The sequence below is a fragment of the Physella acuta genome, unplaced genomic scaffold (genome assembly GCF_028476545.2).
Source record: "Physella acuta isolate Inbredline_101_S28 unplaced genomic scaffold, ASM2847654v3 ptg001030l, whole genome shotgun sequence".
NCBI lineage: Eukaryota > Metazoa > Mollusca > Gastropoda > Physidae > Physella > Physella acuta.
Genome location: NW_026732547.1, coordinates 341,622 through 359,125, shown reverse-complemented (window position 1 = coordinate 359,125; position 17,504 = coordinate 341,622). Strand labels below are relative to the sequence as shown.

Here is a 17,504-nt window from a genome sequence, read left to right as displayed (position 1 = left end):
CGATTGTTATGATTGAAGATGTTTGAAACCATAGAACCGGATAACACGGAAATTTAACACAAGAAAAAAAAAGGTCGACACTAAATCGATTTTGATGTTTACGGTGGGCTTTTGCGTAACATTTGCGGCCTAATTCCGCAACAGGGGTGTCAAAATCGAAAAATTACGGACAAAACCGTACAAGTAGGTAGGCCCTAACAGAAAACACTGAATCTAGATCTAGAATCTAGTAAACGGAGATGCCCGAAAAACGATGCTAAATTTAGCCCTCGGCTATCTACGTCACGATCTAGAATCTAGGTTAGGCAGAGCCTATGCAAAACCGCGAGGCTCAGCGAAGGAGAGGGTTGGAAATTGACTCCGAAGTTAACGCAGACCCACGGCAAAAAATAAATAAAGGCAGAAAAAGTTTAGATCCATCAGAATTGAATTTTTTTTTTAAATACGATTTACGCACGGTTTTCAAGGTTTACCTATAAAATTCAAGGGTTTTTTGCTCATTTTTGGGGAAATTCAAGGGTTTTTCAAGGCCTTGAGATGTTTTTTGGAATTCAAGGGTTTTTCAAGGATTCAAGGTCCGCTACGGACCCTGCCAAAGTAGTTTCTAAATCTAGGTGGACAAAAAAAATGTTGGGCTTGTTGGCTTCTTCACTGAAGCCCCAACTTTGATTGGGGATTTTGTAATTTTAATAAAACATTCACATTTAACATCAATCATTCAAAATTATCTCGCTACACACAATCTCACATCAACCAACATCCACTGTCCAACACACACCATAAACCATCCAACATACATCATCTTACAGCCACCACCTCTCTACCCCTCCCCCACCCACACACCACACACACCCATACACTCACCACACCCCCACACACACACACACCCAATCATCCACAATAACACACTCACCCACACACTCACCCACACACTCACCACTAACCCACTCTCCCATACAGAAACTTACACTCACTCACACCCACTCACCCACCACACACACACACCCACTCACTCACCCACACACCCAGCCACCCACACACCCACACACTCGCCCACACAGACACTCACCCACACCCACCCACAACATACTCACCCACACACACTCACACACACACTCACACACCCACACTCTCCCACACACCCACTCACCCAGTAGCTGTAGCCTAGAGACCAACGAGAGACTGGAATGGTTTTTTGAAAGTTCCGACAAGTCTGGGAACTGGCTGAACATTCGAACTTGTCCTGCAACAAAAACATTTGAGATTACAAGTCTGGGAACTGGGAGAACATTCAAACTTTGGAACAAAAGTTACAGGATTACAAGTTCGACAAACATGTAGATAGAACATTCGAACTTGTTCTGCAACAAGTGTGACAATGGTTAGTTGAATTATACATAGAAAAATAATCGAAGACTTACTGATGGAATAAAACATATACCCACACAGACCCACACAAGACCCACACAAGACTTACTGATGATATTGCTGGAGGGAAAGGTCACGTGGACGGTGGGCTTGACCTTGAGCCTGGACAAGCCCAAGGCCACAGAGACCAGTAGCAGGGAGCTGAAGGCCAGGAGCGGCACCACCCTCAGGCACCGGCGCCCCTTCCACTGGCGCCCCGGGGTCAGGGTCACACGCTGGCTCGTTTGGTCTGACCTTTCATTCGTCAGGTCATCTGGGTCAAAGGTCACTTGGCCAGGAACCTGGAAAGTCAAATAAGAATAAAAAATTACAGGGGTGTGTGTGGATGTGTGTGTGTGTGTGTGTGTGTGTGTGTGTGTGGAGTTACAGCCATAACCATAATACACATCAACAGCCGCAGCCATAAGCCCTAAAACATGATGTTAAAGCCGGTAATGACTTGACATATTTATGGCTGTGTGATTTGAAATTGAACCAATTGTGCCATTGTGGCGTGTCGGTTGGTACCGATTCAGTATATGGGTAAATAATTCGATGGGTAGATAGCTGGGTATAGACTCGCAGCTAGGAGATGATAGGTGAGATGTTCTTTAGACAGGTATTGTTGCAGTATGACATACCTGAGAGGAGGAGGGGGGGGGAGTGGAGTGAAACCAAACGGATACAGGTAAAAATAAACTACAGAACTGTTAGATTTTTTTCTAGCTACTTGATGGGTGCAGTACACTTTTCTATACAATCTATCTCTCTCTCTTTCTCTCTCTCTTATTCTCTCTCTCTCTCTGTATATATATATATATATATATATATATATATATATATATATATATATATATATATATATATATATATATATATATATATATATATATATATATATATATACAGAGAGAGAGAGAGAGAGAGAGAGAGAGAGAGATGACGACACATGTTAGAAGAAAACAGTGGCACAACATTAAACATCAGATTTAGATTATCTCCAGCTTAAGATAATCTCCACGAAGCTCCCTAAAGCTGACAAGACGAGTTGGGGGGGGGGGGCTAGAATATTTCTGCGGATCGTTACAAGACAAATTTATCGTTTGTGTACTCACCCTCTTTATGGCTGAACGTTTTGTGGCCGAGGCAGATGTTTGAGCAAACTTTGAACGATAACCCGAGTGGTTTCAGTTGGGACTGTCTTAACGGTCGTGTTATGGTAATCCCACCATAAAACCACCAGTAAAAACCCACCATAAAACCACCAAAAATACCTCCATAAAACCACAAAAAATACCTCCATAAAACCACCAAAAATACCTCCATAAAACCACCAAAAATACCTCCATAAAACCACCAAAAATACCTCCATAAAACCACCAAAAATACCTCAATAAAACCACCAAAAATACCTCCATAAAACCATCAGTAAATCCCACCAAAAAACCACCAGTATATCCCACCAAATACCGCTGATCCAGTTGAGCTAATCTTTTATTTTATTTTAATTATCAGCGGCAGGTAGGAAGTGAATGCTAATTAGTCCAGACCACTTAATGAACCACGACCAAGCACCTGTTATTTGCTCCCCCCCCCCACCTTTTCAGAATACACTGATAAAAAATTGTGTGGTGAGTGTGTGTGCGTTCGTTATCTAACAAAAATCGTGACGTCATTTCTTTAAATAAACAACAGTCAAACGGTTAAACAATTTTTAGGATAGCCAGTCACGTGATTAGAAATGTTCATGGTAGCCAGTCGGTGAACGGAAAAAAAGTCACAGTGTTTTTTTTTTCCTGTGACTTTTTTTCCTACAATCAGCCAGTCACGGGTGGCCCTAATGTCCAGATATTCCACATCAACTTTTAAAGTGACGGTCTTCCATTTATTATATTTTTTTACCCACCCATACCCCACCCCAAACTGACCCGATCGCTACCCCACCCCCCGCCCCTACCCCACCCCAAACTGACCCGATCGCTACCCCACCCCCACCCCTACCCCACCCAAAACTTACCCCACCTACCTCCCAGACGCTCTCATCCAAACATGCAATCGCCCCCCCCCCCCCATCCCAAGACATCTGGATATAATCATGAATAAATATTCATACCCTGTGTGTAACCAGCCCTTACACTAGAGGCACAAGATACGTTACTTTGATGGCGGTGGGGCCGGGGTGTGGGGGTCGGGGTGTGGGGGTCGGGGTGTGGGGGTCGGGGTGTGGGGGTTGGGGTGTGGGGGTCGGAGTGTGGGAGTTGGGGGTAGTGGTTGGGGATAAAGTTTCAGGAACTCCATTACTACACGTACAGCGCTAGTTTTATTCATTAGAAATTATGTCGACCACTTCAGTATACGGCTAATTATTATGCTAATTAGTCACTGTCTATTATTATTATTAGTCATGAAGCCATGACAAGTTGTACACATAAAATATCGTAGACTGCAATAGATGGAATCGCCAGTGTAGGCTAGCACCAATGTTGGTCTGGGTCTGTGTCCCCACACGTTTGACTACAATAAAGAAAAATCCTCATCTGAGAAAACTTTCTTTAACTTGTCGGCGCTAGACTTGTATGTCTGCAGGGGGGGGGGGGGGGGGTTACGATTTCATAACTTGATATGATTTGATTATAAAAGCATCTTTTAACAAACCATTTTCTGAAATTTCTCAGAATTTTAACCAGGTTCCGAACCCACGACCTGAGAGATTTGTCTGAAGTTCTAGCACACAGCCACCCCCCATGATGAACGAAGAGTCCCCCCCCCCCCACCTGTCTGCAGGAATAAGTTATAGCTTCCACCTCCGTGACTGTAATTAAAACCCCATTAGATTTTACTGCCTTAAAGATGGTGGCCAACGAAGCGTGAATATCTCCCCCCTCCCCTAAAACTAGCTAACAAAAGCCCCGGATATACGAGAGGAATGTTTCACTCAACGCCGTCATACAAACTGTACTTTGGTTTTTTTGTACCACATAATCATACAGCTTTATGTGATATATTGTTGGAGAGGGGGGGTGGGTGGGATCGTTGATAAACAGTGGAGGTGTCACTGATATCGATTGGGGGTGGGGGGTGGGGGGGGGGGCTCATTCATACGTGGCTTCATTGTTACATTTCAGGTTTGGTTGATAAATTCTTTGGCGCATCAAATAATTGTCATATAAACTGTACAGGGACTGGCTAGGGTGGAGCCCAACACTGGTACTGTCCCCCCACCCAACCCCCCACTGGTTCTGTGACCCCCCCTCTCTGGTAGTGTCCTCCAACCCCCCCCCCCCCCACCACCATTGGTATTGTGACCCCCTACCCACCCCACCATTTTATCTGTGTCTCCCCCCCCCCCCACTGGTACTGTGACACCCCCCCCCACCCCCCACCCCCACATCCACACCATAAAAGGACTAAAAGTGCTATCTTTGATGTATTTATAAGCACACGCATTAGCCCGCCCCCCATTAAAGACAATCCCACTCCTGCACGCAATGTGGTTCTACACAGATGGCGTGTAGGGTCCACGCTTTCAAGTCTTGCTGTATTACGTCACACACAAGAACACACACACACACACGGTTAGTGCCACACACATACACACTGCTAGGTTCACACATACACACACTGCTAGGTACACACACACACACAGGTCCACACACTGATACAGGTACACACGACTACGTCAGCGACGTTGTCTTTAATGAACACATCCAATTAGATCGACGTGTTTGGACCAGACGAGACAATTTGAGTCAAATTTTACGGAATGACACAAATCAATGAGACATGTCACTCGTGAATTTTACGTGGGTACCCCATAGTTAGGTGGGTACCCCATAGTTAGGTGGGTACCCCATAGTTAGGTGGGTACCCCATAGTTAGGTGGGTACCCCATAGTTAGGTGGGTACTCCATAGTTAGGTGGGTACCCCATAGTTAGGTGGGTACCCCATAGTTAGGTGGGTACCCCATAGTTAGGTGGGTACCCCATAGTTACATGGGTACCCCACATTTACGTGGGTACCCCATAGTTACGTGGGTACCCCACATATACGTGGGTATCCCATAGTTACGTGGGTACCCCACATTTACGTGGGTATCCCGTAGTTAGGTCCCCAGAAAAAACCCGAAAACTAAAGACGTGCTTTAGCGAAGTCACAGCCAGAGACGTTCAGATGGTTTTAAAATATCCCATAACTTACACATCCAGATGTCAAGTAACAAGTTGTTCTAATCATGCTGTGGTGATGTTGTCATCACAGGACACCAAGATGTCACGTGGTGTTTACATGCAGACCCCACACCCCCCCTCCCCCGACTGACATACCAACTCTAGACATTTATTTAAGCAACGACCCCCGGCACCCCAATAAATCAAAGACTTTAAGCGCATACCCCTCAAATAGCTCGACCCCGACCACATTGCCCACCCTTGAGTAGATTGACACCTGCTACATGCCCCCCCCCCACCCCACCCCATAAATCCTAGGCGACAGATGAAAACAATCGACGATGACAATGTTTATCAACAGCCAGCGTAGATTTGCCCTCTAGAACCGATTTAACAACACTCTTCAGACTTTATCCCCACAAATGGCTGGAAATATTTTTTTCATGGCCCAAGCCAGTAGTCACAAGTTGAGAATAGACGCAGGGCTAGAGCTGCTTCAAGTAGATCTACTTCAAGTAGATGATACTTAAGAACGCCAGAACTGGACGTGGAATTGGGCCATTTGTCAACAAGATTTATAAGGGTGTGGGGGGGGGGGGGGGACAGCAAGCTACAGGTGGTCGTCTATATATAGCAGGTGTGCTGATGATATTATTGAGGTGTCTTTAGGTGAGACTGGCATGGGGGGGGGGGGTGGTTCGTCACGTGATTGGCATGGGAGTGGTTCGTCACGTGATTGGCATGGGGGTGGTTCGTCACGTGATTGGCATGGGGGTGGTTCGTCACGTGATTGGCATGGGGGTGGTTCGTGAAATACCTCAAGCTCCTACGATGTAAAGCAACAATTTTTACACCGTTTTACACACCATGATTACATTTGAACACTTATTTAACTGGTATTTACTTTCAGCGGACGGTCAACAGACTAACTACAACATGAGGTAGGAGATTATTAACAGACTCCGTTGTTTTGGTCAGATGGTCAAATTTTGTGTTCTCAGATCGTCCATTATTTTTGTCAACATTTAATCACTAAAGAACTGAACAATAAATCTAAACAGATCTTGAATGAAACAACATTTAATCACTGAAGATCTAAACAGATCTTGAATGAAACAACATTTAATCACTGAAGATCTAAACAGATCTTGAATGAAACAACATTCAATCACTGAAGACTTGGCGTGATGCCAGCATTAGCGCCGTACGACGGCAATCATTCATACGTCGGTGATCAAAACTCGATACACGGCACCGCTGACAATAGACTGAGCTAGACGTAGCCCCCACCCCCCACCCTACAAATACTTTCTCTCCCCCCCCCACCCCCTTGGCACGGTCCCTGAAGCACGGGTCAATAGATCTGTCTCAGTGACAAATTCTTTACTGCTAGAACTGTTTTCACACAGACACGATTGGATACACCAGTCGTAAGTAATCTCCCTACCCCCCCCCCCCTCTCGTGACGGTAATACGTCAAAATGTCAACCCATGGAGTCGGGAGGGGGGGGGGGGGGTAGGGTGGGGGGTGAGATCTGGATCAGAATTATTAAACACGAGCCGGCCCGCGGCATAACATACGCCGCTATTTAGTTGTTTCTAATTTTCAATAATTCATAGTTTGTGAATTCGACAGTACCAACGCTGACACTGAAAATATTTCTTTAAAACACTATAAGTAGCTCGTTAAGGACCATAACCCCCCCCCCCCCCTCCCCCCCCCCCTACGTTTAAAATCGTTGGCTCTGCTTGTAAACATTTAGAGTGAACACAGCACACTAAAACCATGTAGGGGTGGGGAGGTAGGGAGAGCGTTTGCAGCTTGTTTTCTAACGGCTCGAAGAGGAGAATTATATATATAGATAGATAGATATGAAATGTTTGTCGACACAATCCTAGACAAACCAAACATATGAAACTAGGCATGCTGCCCAGCTTCGCTTAGGCTTTCGAAAACATTGAGAATTTGAATGCTTAATTAATTCGCCCATATAAGGCGCCGGTCAGTCGAGGTCAGTTTTGACCGGCCCCCGTGTTCTGTCGCCCCAAGGCAAGATCCTGCCAAATTTGAAGCGCCTACGGCGCCGGGAAGTGCCCTATCGGGCACCCGACAACTTAGCTTTATAGATCATCTAGATCTAGATCTAGAATCTCTAGATCTATATTGATCTAGAATCTCTAGATCTAGAATCCAAATAGATAAAATAAATTTTTTAAGTTTAGGCCGAGAAAATCGTATTGTATACATTTCATAGCGTAGGTCTACATAGCTCTAAACCATATTTGAATGAAATAGTTCATTTCTTTTTATTCTAAACTCGGAAGATGACGTCATCAGTTTCGTGCTCTTTTTTTAGTGTAAACAATAAGCGACGTCATTGTTAAATGCGTTCTTGTCCCAAGTTTATACACTTTTCCGGTTGCATAAATATTACTGTTTCTCTACATTCGAATACGCCTTTATTTTTTATTTTTCTTCTTTAAATAAAATTGTGGTTATACATTTAAAACATCTAACATATTTTTTTTCAACAAAAGTCCGTATAAAGGTATCCATATATCGCTGCCGATTCTGACGTGATGTCCGGCGAAAATATTTTGCGGACAGAGAGAAGAGCGCACATGGCCTTTTATATATTAGGATAGTCTAAATAATCCTAGACAAACAAAACATATGAAATTGTCGACACAATCCTAGACAAACCGAACATATGAAATAGTCTAAATAATCCCACCAGTGAGATACTGATTAATGGTTGATGATAGGGTGAGTGGGGGGGGGGGGTGTTTAGTTTTGAGAATCCTTGACGACTGTAACATAGGTGCAAGTTGTTGGTGCACGTTGGTGCAAATTGTTGGTGCATTCTTTTGCGTTACACCAATTGTACAAACACCAAACCCTTCAATTTACGTTCGTTCAGTACCTCAACACTCGAATCTTAGTTCAATACAACTATGACGAGTACAAGTTCTATACAGCAAATGATACTTTGTATAGAACAGATGTTCGTTCATGGTTCCGATTTTGTTTAACGTCTTGTGTTGTCCTGTGTCATTTGATTGGTTGATTGACCCCGCTCTACGGCACTTCACATTCCGGGATTTAAAGACCCATTTCAAATTCATTCACCTCTAGTTTAGAAGACCTTATTTCACATTCAATCACCTCTAGTTTAGAAGACCTTATTTCACATTCAATCACCTCTAGTTTAGAAGACACTATTTCACATTCAATCACCTGTAGTTTAGAAGACCTTATTTCACAAACCACTGAACAAACATTGGACGTCACACAATAATAACAAACAGAAACTTCTAGAAACGTATCCCTAATTTAGACAGTGACGCGACTATAGAAACAAACACATAATCTTGACACCATACATTCTAAAGTAACACATACATTGACAGTAACATATACATTGGATACGAATATACACACATAAACATACAATCACTCAACATAGAGGACACACTGCACAAAGACGGCCAACATACAAAACAAACATACACATAAATTGCTACGATATTGCCGTGATGTGTCCCATAAAAAAAAACACCCGATCTATTTTGGTGACTGTCGATACTAAAACACGGAGAATAAACGACAGAAATGCCAGAAAAAACTCTCCCAACAAGGGCCATAACTGGTTGCAAACTAGGGGAGACAATCTACCTTTTCAAGTGTCACGAGTCGTCTGCCATTTAATTGATCAAAAACACGTTTCCATTTCTGCTTGGCTGAACAACAACTTCACACAAGCGATACCGTGGAGCCTACCTTGGTCATAGTGTCCCGTTCGGCCGAATTTAAATTCTCGACTTCTCTCCTTGTTTGTGGCGATATTAATCCTTGCTTAGCATTCTTTGTATTGTCTCCCTTCCTTTCACGAGTTTCTTCCCTTTGACAAGTGCCATTCCCCTGCAATAAAAATAGCACTCAATACATTTGGTGGTATAAAATTAGAGCACTTTGGCACATTAAGTTTTGTCTAAAGAATTGCTATACATATATTTAAAACACACGTGTACTTTATATATATACACGCATATATATATATATATATATATATATATATATATATATATATATATATATATACCTAAAGTAGATGCATAATAATCCACAATTACAAACAATAAAAATATTCTATGTTAGGTTAATGTTTAATCTATCGCCATAAAACAAGATATACCGGAGCTGTGAAACACATCGGAAATCTAAATCCTTATCTTAATCCTTATCTTAATCCTTATCCTAATCCTAAACAATATCATAGAGCCTTACGTAGCTCGACATTGCGATAAACGTTGTCCTTGACACGTGTACACACATACACACTACCAGGTACACACACACACACACGCACACACAAGACATTACCCATAAGGAACTATTTCGTTCATCATTTATAATGAACACATAACTTACAAGATGGCGGTGTAACGATTGTTGAAAGAACGTGTTGAAGGCAATTAATTAGCAATCACATCGTGTGGTAAATGAACTACAACATAAATATCTAAATGTAATAATCTTTACACGGCATGAATGCTGTTGAATTGCCTTCTTTAATAGATACAAGTTGTTCCATATTCTCCATATTTCACATTCTTGTAATTAGTCATACACATTTCATGAAAGCGGGTGCGCCTCCCATTAACATTTCATGAAAGCGGTTACGTCCCCTTTCATTAACGCTTCAATGTCCGTCCCACAAGGGAGGCAAGCAGAAGATCAAAGTAAAACAAGGGCGATAACTTCTCACTTCAACAATACCAATCGTTCGCCTGATTACCATCAATTGGTACACACGAATCAAAAGAGCTATTCGAGTTTTAATTAGAGAAACTTAAAAGCTACTGACACATGCAAGTGTCAAAGTTATTCGTTGAAACTTGGATGTGTTGACGTTAGAGTAAATTACAACAGCTAAGTTTTGAGTGAATGTACACGAGCTAAGTTGTGACAAAATCGACGTACATCTTGCAGATGGTGGAGCAAAGATGTTGTAGTTGTATTGTGTGTTGCATGTTGTTATTTTGTGTGTTGCATGTTGTTATTTTGTGTGTTGCATGTTGTTGTATTGTGTTGCAGATAGCTGTTTATTTTAATCTGTAACAGACATTAGTTGGGGGTTGGGCATTTTGATAGCAATTGGAGCCTTCGGATAAAAGCGCAGAAAAAAATACACATCAAGATAAAACCATTTTGCGATCGCATGAAATTCACGGCTTAAATTTTATTGTTTTCATTCGCAACTTTGTTTTTATAAAATACTTTTATCTCCCCCCCCCCCCTCTCAACTCCCTTCACACAAAGAAATCACATTTGATTGAAATTTTATGAAAACTTTTTTTTGGTAGGCTGACTACGTCGTTAGATAGCGAGGTAGGCTGACTACGTCGTTAGCTAGACAAATGGGCTGACTACGTCGTTAGCTAGCGATGTAGGCTGACTACGTCGTTAGCTAGCGAGGTAGGCTGACTACGTCGTTAGCTAGTCAAGTGGGCTGACTACGTCGTTAGCTAGCGAGGTAGGCTGACTACGTCATTAGCTAGTCAAGTGGGCTGACTACGTCGTTAGCTAGCGAGGTAGGCTGACTACGTCGTTAGCTAGCGATGTAGGCTGACTACGTCGTTAGCTAGCGAGGTAGGCTGACTACGTCGTTAGCTAGCGAGGTAGGCTGACTACGTCGTTAGCTAGCGAGGTGGGCTGACTACGTCGTTAGCTAGCGAGGTGGGCTGACTACGTCGTTAGCTAGCGAGGTGGGCTGACTACGTCGTTAGCTAGCGAGGTGGGCTGACTACGTCGTTAGCTAGCTGTGTGATTTTATTGTCCCCTAACACAAGCACACGTGTAAGGATAGCGGCTGTTGTTGTAGAGGGGATTTTACAAAGTGACAATTGCAAACATTGACTGAATGTTGATTGGAATATTTTAGATGTATGCCTTAAATATTGATATGGATAATTTAGATAGTATGTTGTTGATGTTGGTGTGTGTGTGTGTGTGGTGTGTGTATATGTGTGTGGTGTGTGTATGTGTGTGGTGTGTAGTGTGTGTGTATGTGTGTGGTGAGGGGTGATAAGATTTTCTAGTATCAAGCACTTGTTATAGAGGAGACTTCCGGGATTGTAAAAATACTTGAACTCTCTCGTGGGAGGAGATAAGGTGAGGTGAGATTTGTTGAGGTGAGATTTATTGAGGTGAGGTAAAGTAATATTAGGTAAGGTTATGTGTTGTAGCTAAGCTGAGGTATGTGAGGTAATGTTTGGTGAGGCAGATTCAAAAACTGCACACCACACACAAGACAACAGCCACACACCACATAAAAGACAACAGCCACACACCACATAAACGACAACAGCCACACACCACATAAAAGACAACAGCCACACACCACATAAAATACGAGCACAGAGATCGAGCAGTTTAAAAATGTGTTTTTTCACAAACCACAACGAAACCACATAACAAATAAACATCTCTCTACCTAGACATGCCGACCCCCCCCCCCCCCCCACCGTCAGGTAGAGCCATCCGTCAGGTACTTGCACATTTTTATTGATCACGTGATCGCAATAAACCCCAGCAGGCACGTTAGCCTGTGATATTGTTGGCATACCCCAGGCCTGGATCTCCCCTAATCCCCCCAACACGACAGCTGGATTAGCAATTAAAACACCGCCCTTACCTGACACAATGGAGCCTAATTTCACAACAGCTCAATTAATGCGTGAGGACGGCACACAGGTAAGGGGGAGGCCGTGGTGCCCAGGTGTTGGTGCCCAGGTGTTGGTGCCCAGAGAACCCGCAGAAATCAGACGGTATCCGCAGGAGACTGAACAAAACACACTTTATTCCACACAGGTTGAGGTGTTAACTAAACCCAGGCCGAGAGAAGCCAACAGAAACGTCACCTACACACACACCTCCCACCCCACCCCACCCCACGACACACACCCATTCATAAAAATATACACATGCTAGATTTGAACCGGGAATACCCGTTAGTGGGATTTAGAGCGAAGCAGTTTTGACGGTCTGAATTATGTGGTACCAGTAGTCTCGCACTTTCTTTGGTGGGTGGCTAGCAGACGATACATGGGTGTACTGGTGACTAATATCAATACTGGGTGTACTGGTGTCTGGTATCGATACAAGGGTGTACTGGTGTCTGTCTAGTATCGATACAAGGGTGTACTGGTGTCTGTCTGGTATCGATACATGGGTGTACTGGTGTCTAGTATCGATACATGGGTGTACTGGTGTCTGGTATCGATACATGGGTGTACTGGTGTCTGGTATCGATACATGGGTGTACTGGTGTCTGGTATCGATACATGGGTGTACTGGTGTCTGGTATCGATACATGGGTGTACTGGTGTCTGGTATCGATACATGGGTGTACTGGTGTCTGGTATCGATACATGGGTGTACTGGTGTCTAGTATCGATACATGGGTGTACTGGTGTCTGTCTAGTATCGATACATGGGTGTACTGGTGTCTGGTATCGATACATGGGTGTACTGGTGTCTGGTATCGATACATGGGTGTACTGGTGTCTGGTATCGATACATGGGTGTACTGGTGTCTAGTATCGATACATGGGTGTACTGGTGTCTGTCTAGTATCGATACATGGGTGTACTGGTGTCTGTCTAGTATCGATACATGGGTGTACTGGTGTCTGGTATCGATACATGGGTGTACTGGTGTCTGTCTAGTATCGATACATGGGTGTACTGTTGTACGGCTACTAGTAGATATAAAGATGTATTGAAGTTTGTGGCTACCTGTGTTAGTGTGGCTACCTGTGTATATGGCTACCTGTGTGTTTGTGGCTAACTGTGTTAGTGTGGCTACCTGTGTATATGGCTACCTGTGTGTTTGTGGCTACCTATGTGTTTGTGTGTTTGTGTGGCTACCTGTGTATATGGCTACCTGTGTGTTTGTGGCTACCTGTGTTTGTGTGGCTACCTGTGTTTGTGTGGCTACCTATGTGTTTGTGTGGTTGCCTATGTGTTTGTGTGGCTACCTGTGTTTGTGTGGCTACCTATGTGTTTGTGTGGTTGCCTATGTGTTTGTGTGGCTACCTGTGTTTGTGTGGCTACCTATGTGTTTGTGTGGTTGCCTATGTGTTTGTGTGGCTACCTGTGTTTGTGTGGCTACCTGTGTTTGTGTGGCTACCTATGTGTTTGTGTGGTTGCCTATGTGTTTGTGTGGCTACCTGTGTTTGTGTGGCTGCCTATGTGTTTGTGTGGCTACCTGTATTTGAGTGGCTATACACACCTGCCTAGATGCACACACGTGTGAGTACTGACACACACACATCTGAACAGACACACCTTACTATTGAAACAAACATTTATTTTCCATTGAACACAAATCTAGTTAAGCCTGAGATTAGGTTATTCTAGCTGACACAACAAATATCAAACAAAATTTCAGTAACAAAACAGGTTTAAATTTTTAAAAAATATTTTAACCCAGAAATATAACAAACAATAAACCGGGAGTAATCTCCCCTAACCTTTCTCGAATATTCTTATATAACACTACGGGGGATGGAAACTTGGAATATAGACATGATTTTTAATCCATTTTATATACTTAAACTTTTAAAAATAGAAAAGAATCTCGTAGAAAAAAGAATTGCGCACCAAAAGAACGCCAAACAATATGTGCATAATAGTATTATAATATTATTAGTACTTTATAAATTCCACTGCGTTTTTTTTTCAGTAAATTACTACTTCCGGTCAACGGAAATTACTCAAAATTTGTCAGAATGCAGAGAATTAGATCTTTTACTTACATGTGAAATTCGATTGAAACAGTACTTAAGTTATAGGCTTTTGTAAAAAAACTAAAAGCAGAATAAGTTCCACTTCCGGTTACATGAAATCGCTGAAAAGTTGATACAAATGTGATATAATAATTATATAAACAATTTCATTAACCTAGCTGTAACGGTATTCAAGTTTTTTTTCCAATATTACAATGCTTCCTCTATATACGAGAAAGTAAAAAAGGAATAAAAAGTTCAATACAAGCTATCGTTTATTTTCACATTACGTTTTCAAGTTTAAAATGAAAAATATTGCGCGGAAGTTAAAGAAGCTGACGTCGCAAGTTATAGTTTGAGCATATAGGCTGCTAATTACATTATACGAGATCTTGAATTAATAAAACAAACACGAGATCGTGAGTAAAGTTTTTGTTATGTTGAACACAACCCGCCCGTACATTGACATTCCATCTATGGACAAGTTCCAGACTTTAGCCAGACTGACCTTGACACGCAAACATGACCTTGATGTCTACCAATATCTGACATCGACAGCTACATCCCACTTCCTAATCTCTGGATTATGGCGCTAAGCTAATCCATTTCTTTCTCAAGGTCATCCAGATCCAGACATGATCCCCCCCCCCCCCCGGTGTTCGCCATACCAAACAGGTCTGTCACATAAATACAAAGTTCTGAGTCCCCAGCGCCGCTAAACCCTAACCCTAACCCCCCAGCCCGCTAAACCCTAACCCTAACCCTAAGCCCCCAGCCCGCTAAACCCTAACCCCCCAGCCCGCTAAACACTAACCCTGAGCCCCCAGCGCCGCTAAACCCTAACCCTAACCCCCAGCGCCGCTAAACCCTAACCCTAACCCCCAGCGCCGCTAAACCCTAACCCCCAGCGCCGCTAAACCCTAACCCCCAGCGCCGCTAAACCCTAACCCCCAGCGCCGCTAAACCCTAACCCCCAGCGCCGCTAAACCCTAACCCTGAGCCCCCAGCGCCGCTAAACCCTAACCCCCAGCGCCGCTAAAACCTAACCCCCAGCGCCGCTAAACCCTAACCCCCAGCGCCGCTAAACCCTAACCCCCAGCGCCGCTAAACCCTAACCCCCAGCGCCGCTAAACCCTAACCCCCAGCGCCGCTAAACCCTAACCCCCAGCGCCGCTAAACCCTAACCCCCAGCGCTGCTAAACCCTAACCCGGTTAGATCCACCCAAAGGCCGCTAGCGTGGAGTCTGCCGGGAAAGTTTGGGCGGGAATAAATCAATGATAGCGTCATGATCAGACGATGAAACGGTCCAGGTCGAGAATTAAGTTCTAATCACCAGATCCGTCACTTCAAATGTTTGTTTTTTCTAGATTTTACAGTTGGACTGATGGGGAGGGGGGGGGGGGGCAGATGGGGGGGGGGGGCAGATGGGAAGGGGGGGGGGGGGAAGACAGACGAGGTTTCTTTTTCTTTTTTAAGAAAACGTAATCTTTAATTTTTTCCAAATTTGTAATTCTTCTTAAACTAAAAATCAATTTTGAGCTAAATGAGCTCAACTACGCATCATGAAAAAATGAAATATTAGTTTTAAATAATCAATCACTGAACAGAATTCTGTTTACTAGTTTAAAAAATTATTATCTGGAAAAAAAATGTTATTAACAAAAAATAATAATTGATTATTGAAATAACGTTTTTAAAAAGCGAAGGGTCAATGGCCCAGAATTTTAAGTAATTTATTTTAATCAAAAATGTTTGCGATAATCTACACAGAACCATGTTGACACGACGAACAACGAGGTTTGGTCTAGCTCGATGCTGATTGGTTAAACTAAAACAATATGGCCGACATCCATTTTGTTACTTCAATAGCCTTGGTTCCTTCATAGCGTCACATTGGTCCCCCCCTCCTTTATAACGTCACATTGGTCACCCCCCCCCCCCCCCCCAGCTAATTATTTCTCCACGTTTAATTTCATCCCGTCTGGCCGGACTTTGCCCGGGGAGGGGACAGACCATCAGACGTGAAAAATAGGCTCATTAGGTCATTTCCGGTTTCGACCCCTCTGTCACGTGGATCTGTGCGGCAGAAAATAGGAAGTGACGTCATGAATGATCAAGTGGACTAAAGACAGAAGCCCGCGTTTTCTCGACTCATCTGACCAAATTATCTTCCCCTGCCGGGGCAAGGGGACAAAAACTAACAACTGCGCATGCCCAGGGGATGGCAGCACCAAACACAGGGCGAGACTGTCATGTCGGTCTAGACATAAGGCGATAAATAACGGATGAGTTAGGGGGGGGGGGGGGTAGGAGTAGGGGGGGGGGGGGCTTACAAACACAGGAAACTATACATTGCCAACATAAATACAAGAATACAAACAAAACTACCACACCAGTTAGGACAGAAAGTTCAATCAGTGTATCTAATGATAGGGCAGGGTTCAAATCTTGGTCTACACAAGACGGTATGGGGCAGGGTTCAAATCCTGGTCTACACTAGACGGGGTGGGGCAGGGTTCAAATCCTGGTCTACACAAGACGGTATGGGGCAGGGTTCAAATCCTGGTCTACACTAGACGGGGTGGGGCAGGGTTCAAATCCTGGTCTACACAAGACGGTAAAGGGCAGGGTTCAAATCTTAGTCTACACAAGATGGTATGGGGCAGGGTTCAAATCTTGGTCTACACTAGACGGGGTGGGGCAGGGTTCAAATCCTGGTCTACACAAGACGGTGTGGGGCAAGGTTCAAATCTTGGTCTACACTAGACGGGGTGGGGCAGGGTTCAAATCCTGGTCTACACAAGACGGTGTGGGGCAGGGTTCAAATCCTGGTCTACACAAGACGGTGTGGGGCAGGGTTCAAATCCTGGTCTACACAAGACGGTGTGGGGCAGGGTTGGTCTATACTAGACGGGGTGGGGCAGGGTTCAAATCTTGGTCTAAACTAGACGGTATGGGGCAGAATTCTAAAAATAAAATATCTTCACCCCCCCCCCAACAAACACACACACACACACAGCCCAGTGCAAGCTATTGTGTTAATAAGTACGCATGCGTGTTGCAGTTCCCATGAGTACGCATGCGTAGTAAGGATGATTAGCGATTGCGTGCAAAAACGATATTTGGAGCAGAAGCTA

The 17,504-nt window shown here is 43.8% G+C and overlaps 1 protein-coding gene across 1 annotated transcript in view; it reads right to left on the bottom strand.

Annotated features, from left to right (window-relative positions):
• Nucleotides 1-462: 462 nt before the first annotated feature.
• Nucleotides 463-17,504, bottom strand: part of LOC131954800 (uncharacterized) — a 153,155-nt gene continuing 136,113 nt past the window's right edge. The window contains exons 6-9 of the mRNA XM_059318588.1: nt 9,356-9,496; nt 1,478-1,709; nt 1,151-1,243; nt 463-473 (exon numbers count right to left, since the gene is read on the bottom strand). Coding sequence (XP_059174571.1) covers nt 463-473; nt 1,151-1,243; nt 1,478-1,709; nt 9,356-9,496 — 477 coding nt within the window. The remainder of the gene's footprint in view (nt 474-1,150; nt 1,244-1,477; nt 1,710-9,355; nt 9,497-17,504) is intronic.